Source organism: Haliotis rubra, unplaced genomic scaffold, assembly GCF_003918875.1.
Source record: "Haliotis rubra isolate DU_JTF1 unplaced genomic scaffold, ASM391887v1 Scf22, whole genome shotgun sequence".
NCBI classification, from domain to species: domain Eukaryota; kingdom Metazoa; phylum Mollusca; class Gastropoda; order Lepetellida; family Haliotidae; genus Haliotis; species Haliotis rubra.
In genome coordinates, this window is record NW_025766225.1 from 1,367,826 (window position 1) to 1,373,956 (window position 6,131).

At 38.3% G+C, this 6,131-nt stretch overlaps 1 protein-coding gene across 1 annotated transcript in view; it reads left to right on the top strand.

Annotated features, from left to right (window-relative positions):
* Positions 1 to 5,923, top strand: part of LOC124277294 (protein ECT2-like) — a 55,150-nt gene extending 49,227 nt beyond the window's left edge. The window contains 4 exon segments of the mRNA XM_046712945.1: positions 42 to 207; positions 523 to 597; positions 1,038 to 1,146; positions 4,079 to 5,923. Coding sequence (XP_046568901.1) covers positions 42 to 207; positions 523 to 597; positions 1,038 to 1,136 — 340 coding nt within the window. The 3' untranslated portion in view covers positions 1,137 to 1,146; positions 4,079 to 5,923.
* The last annotated feature ends 208 nt before the right edge of the window (positions 5,924 to 6,131 follow it).

Here is a 6,131-nt window from a genome sequence, read left to right on the forward strand (position 1 = left end):
GGGGGATATTTTTTAACACTCAGTTACTAATTCAATTTCAGGTTTGGAAAGCGTGTCAGTCGAGCGTTTTCATTCAACAAGACACCGAGCAAGTTAAAGCGAGCCATCTCTAGTGTGGCCCATGGTTTTAGCAGTCCTTTTGTACGGGACAGCTATGGGCCGGGCGAGCTGAGTGGGCGGCGTTTAGCAAGCACATTTGATTTAACAGTAAGTGTGATGTCACTGCCTTGACAACTTTCGTTTCTACCATATGTAGATCAGTGCTCATGGTGTCGATCACTGGATTGTTTGGTCCTGAGTCGATTATTTTCAGACCGCTGCTGCCATATAGCTGGAATACTGCTGAGTGCGGCATTAAACTAAAACCAACCACTTTCTACCACTGACAATGGCCATTATCTGTATGTGCAGTGAAAACTACAGTATTACTTTTTCGTCAAAAAAACACTCTCTTTTTTTTTCTTATAATATTGCTATCTTGGTTGTAGTTTGTTGTACTCATTCATGAATGATTTGCTTCAGGAGTCATCGCCGCTGACGACAATGTCTCACATAGACAACAGTGATTCAATAAGTCTGGGAGCATTCTCTCTTCAGGTGAGAAAATATATGTGGAGATTGAGTATAACGAATGACAGTAGGCTGACCAGCTCTAAGATGTAGGTCACAATCTTCTGTCGGATTTACTGGTAGTCTCTGGTCTTCATTTGCCACAGTTATCAGCGAGATCTCTGATGTGCTGTTAAGCAGTAATCACACACATTGGCTTTCATGTGCAGGGACATCTAACCCTAATGGAATAATGTAGAGACCTTGGCTGAAGATGTACAGAGAGTATCATTTAAATTGAATACAATTACAATATCTTTCAAGAAATAAGTAATTCTTCATCTTAGTAGAGCTAGATTCAAGACATGTTTACCTATTGTAAAGACTAGCTGGAATTTCTGAGGCTTGACAGAAGCTTCAGCAGTTTTGTTCGACTGACTGTTGATTAGTTGTCTGACCTAATCTAACATTGTTTAACCGTATTTCAGGAGGAGAGCTCTCCTATACACTTCCCCTCCACACCCTCATCGGAGCGACTGACGAAATATACAACGTTAGGTTCCAGTTCAGCAAAGAAATACCTATAATTAATAACAGGTATGTATTTTGCTTTCATATTGACAACACACCTATTATAAGTAATAAATACATCCATATTTAATGTGCCGTCTGAGGGTAGTGTGGTTGCCAAGTTGTTAAGGTGTTTGCTTGTCATGCTAAATATGGGATTTGATTTTCCACATGAGCACAATGTTTGAAGCCCATTTCTGGTGTCCCTGCAGTGATATTGCTAAAAGCAACATAATACAATACCCACTCACTCTTTTACTATCACCACTGTGTTTGGATCAGTGTTCTCCCTAATGTCATTCTCAACTCCCTAGGGAGTATAATAGTGGTGTGATAATGGTGAGTGGCCCTGTGGTTAATGTGTTCACTTGATATGTAAGTCCTGGTTCACAGTTCTAAAACCAGCTTGCCTGTTATGGCCTCATGTAGAGTTTGGGTTCGAATTGGCCCCCAGCAATAATGTCCATATAAGTCAGCTGTAAAGATCTGGTGGGTAGACATAGTGATTTGGTGGATTGCATGTCATCATAGTCCAATGACATTGATTGTGGCTCATATTATCAATCACTGGATTGTCTGGTCCAGATTTACAAACTGCAGTGATATGGATGTTATACTACTGAGTTAAATGTTAAACGACAAACAAACCAAGAAAAATGTAGAGATAGATGGCAGTGCCAAGTTAAAGGAGATGAATCATCCCTGATCACGTGATAATATGATGTTCCTGTCTAGTACAGCTTTGATGTTGGAGGCTTATTACAGGTCACAGAACATCAAACTGGATTTGAACATTCCTTGTGCAGTCATTCTAACCATTATCCTGTCAAGGGGGGCCATGATGGCAAACATAAACCTCAACTTACACTCTACCAATTTTTTTTAAAAGGAAATCAAAACAGAAGAGGTTAAATGTGGTTTCTTATCAAAGCAAGTTGAAACGACATCAGTGGATGATGCATATTTCTGCACCAACGTGTGACGCTGTGTACACCATCATCACGTCGCACCTGCGTGATGGATGAGCTTGAAGCATGCATTCATACTTCGTCCTGCTTCTGAATCCAACTTGCATCTCAGCAGGGAACATTGCAGCTAAACCTGTTAGTCACAGGTTGGGACTTTGGTCTCTGGAGTGGAACCTGTGACAGCTCAGCATAGCGTTATTGTTCTGATCGATGAGAAAACAAAATTCATTTTCAAAATTACAGATATGTTGTCTGTTCGCTTTGAGGTGTAATATTTCATAAATCACTGACTTGGCTGGACATACAGGCTGCATCATTACGTTCATGTTTTTAGTTTGAAAAAATGAGATTTTTTTTTAACATTGATCGTCCTGAACTGCCCATGGATACGTTGCAAGACATGTTTACTTCTGTGGCTTTAAAGTAGTTATAATCCAGTTTGGGTCTGCATGTTATTTCTATTTTTTTTTTTTTCATATATCTTTTTTTTCATGCATAGATACAATGGCAAGATATGTTCTTGAAGTTTTGGCAACAAACTGTTTTGTCAGAATTTTTATCATAATACTAGGTTTTAAGGTTTCATGATCTTTTTTTTAACTTTAGTAATTCTGATTGATTCATGAGCTCCAAGTTAATTAATGAATTCGTTTCATTAATGTGATCATGTAATTGTATATATATTTAGAAAAAGGAAACTAGAATCATACTAATAACATGAAAATTGAAACATGAGATGGTATTTAAAAATTATATTTTTTTGTACGAAAATTAAAATTGAATTAGTATGCATTGATGGTTTCAAATAAACATTGAAATCAAACGATACATGTTTTAATGTTAATAGATTTCTATGCTTTTGAAAAATCCATTAAATGCACCTTAAGGAAAACCTGCTCTCCCTATTTACATTTGTAGAAATTCTGATGTATGAGATATTGATTTTCATTTAATACTTTGAAGATTCATATCTTTTATGCATAATTCTTTGATCTTAAATGGTATCAGCAAAAAAATCATCAATAGCCTAGTTTTGAGTCATTTCAGATTCAAACGGAATTTCAGATTAAACATTCAATCCTGTGTTCTAGGTTTAGCATTTGAAAAGGCTGGTCTGAGTACAGCTGAAGTATGCTAGTACTAAGAGCAGGGAGCATATATCTGTGCCATGGTCAATTACCCGGTGTCCCAGTGGGAGTTCTGACACCGCTCAATACTGATGAACGTCTAACAGTCATGCAATTAACACATCTATGTCACCAGCCCTCCACAGCTATTACTCTGTCCTCGGGGCTTGGGGGAGACCCTTCTTGATTAAACTGTCGTGCCGTAACGAGCTGACCTGACTTCTGGGCCCAAGTAGGCCACTTCAGAAGAAAATACTGATTTGATTCTGAAATTTAAGAACTCTTGGGGTCCCATTTGCTTGCGGTAATTTCTGTGGCTGGTCAGAAAAGTTGGTCCTTGGCTCATTATGGGAGTATCAACTTGTCATTGTCTTCCTTTGTTGTTGGGTGTTTATGTGTAGAGGAAATGTCATACCAGCATTACGATTGGACAAGGCTGAGCCATCGCTTTGTCCTCCTCTGTGACCATCTCTTGTGTCCACTGCCTGATATTGGTGGAATATTTCTAAAAGCGGCTGAAAACCACACTCACTCTTCTCTCTGACACTGTTTGCATTGAACAAAGTGTCACACCACAAAATATTAATGCAATCATTTATTTGGAATACTTTTTCATTCACTATTGTATTTCCCTTATCAGATTACATATGGTAATTGATATTCATGACTGTATTAAGGCCATTAGTGCCATCAGATGAGACTTAATGTCTTTGGCTCCTCTGTGGGGGTTACATTGGTGTTGGCTGGGTACACAGTTGAGGAGACCGTTGTCTTACTCTGACAGTGTGATTCGGTTGCTAGATCTAGACTGAGACTTGCTTAACTTAATAACAACGTTCTATAGTTTCTCCATCTTTGTTTCAGACAACAAGACCTGTCACAAATTGCAGCATTAATCAAATTACCAGCAGTTCTTTGTGGAGATGTGTCAAGTCAGCAGATGATCTTGTGGAGATGTGTCAAGTCACCGGAAGATCTTGTACTGATGTGTATCAAGTCACCAGAAGATCTTCTGGAGGTGTGTCAAGTCACCAGAAATTCTTGTATTGATGTGTGTCAATTCACCAGAAGATCTTGTACTGATGTGTCAAGTCACCGGAAGATCTTGTACTGATGTGTATCAAGTCACCAGAAGATCTTGTACTATTATGTGTCAAGTCACCAGAAGATCTTGTACTGATGTGTGTCAAATCACCAGAAGACCTTGTACTGATGTGTCAAATCACCAGAAGACCTTGTACTGTGTCAGATCAACAAATCACCGAACAATTAGTCCACTTGGTCATTAGGTCAACATCGATTCCTGGTGCCAGCCTGATACCTTGGTGTATCCAGATTGACGGGAGTTCCTGATGTGATTACCAACAAGGATTACTCTGATCGCAAGATAGACAGACCATCTGAATGAGTTAAATCTGCTTGTGTACTTACAGATATCAAGTGTGGTCCATATCTGGACACTTATCATTTTCCCCCAAATACCAAAATTCATAAATAACCTAATTGGAACATATTATTTCATTGATTGATATATATTTTTAATTTGAGACTTCGAGTCAAAGTAGATTGTACAAACTTAAAAAAATTGATTCTGTGATTGGGTGTCTATTTGAGCTGTCCAAAGTATATATATTTTTGTATGTTGTGTGAGAGTGTAAGAGTGTGTGTGTAAATATTAGCGGAGTGTATTATATGTACAGAGTATGAGATAGTGGCTTGCTGCTATACCCCACAATAGTGCTGCCTACAGGTACATATCCTAGCTACGTCATCACATCTGTCACACTGATCAAACTTGTTGCATAATATCAGTGGATCCTTTCTCATCACCATTATTTATTGTATCGGAATCATTGTATCACATCACTGACTTCTCGGAAAAGTGCCGAGTTGGCAGTTTAGCCAAGGCCGAACCAGTTCACCGACGCACACATCCTTTGTGAATCTAAACAAAACTGTTGACAATTTTGTCAAACCTTTTTGACCATTTTCACATGAAATTGTCCACATTCTGATACTGATCAACGTTCTTGTTTTAATGTTATGTATCAGTCTGTCTTAAATTTAGATGCACATCTGAAACTTGTGAAAATCACACCTTTTCACCCCTTCTTTTCAAACTTATAACATTAAAGTAAACTTAAATAGTATACTACTAAAATAGGTATTACCCTGACAGAGTAACACTACTGAATAGAACAATGCTGGTGGTCCCAAACTTTTAGTGGAATGTGTATATATCATGAACAAATATGAAAGGAATTAACTATATCTTGACCTCGGTGAACTGTTTCATAGTAAGTATGTAGCACCTTGTAACCTGTTAGCTGTGGAGTACTGTAGATATCGACACTGTATATCGGTATCTGTCAAATAGTTTAACCTAGAACACTTGAGTACAGTGATGGTATAATATGTATTATAGCCAGTGTATAATTGTGTTAACACAATGTGTTTGAACATTATATTCTGTAGAACCAGTGTGTACTTGTGTTAACACCAAGTGTATAATCCTCATATCTCCATAGTAACCAGTGTGAGTTACAGAACCACCACTGTTATGATGCTTGGTCCTCTTTAATCAAGCTGACTGGGGGTCCAGGTATGCCTGTATTGTGGTGACCATGGTGCTGTTGGATGGACAGTTGTCATGGAGACCATTTCTCCTGTTCTGTATAGTATACAGAATAAATGTTGAGTTTTACAATCTATTATTTCTTTGTGTTTTCTATTTGGACTATGGGATGGAGACTCGGGTAAGCTGGGTATTTGTGAAAATATGTGGACTTGTCATCACAGCCCCAGTTGATGCCGAATAGCTTGAATACAAATATGCATGTGCAACATGTAGCTTATGGTAAACCACAGACAAACATCACCCCAGGGTCCTCTTCAAACATCTCTTCGAAGCCTGAGA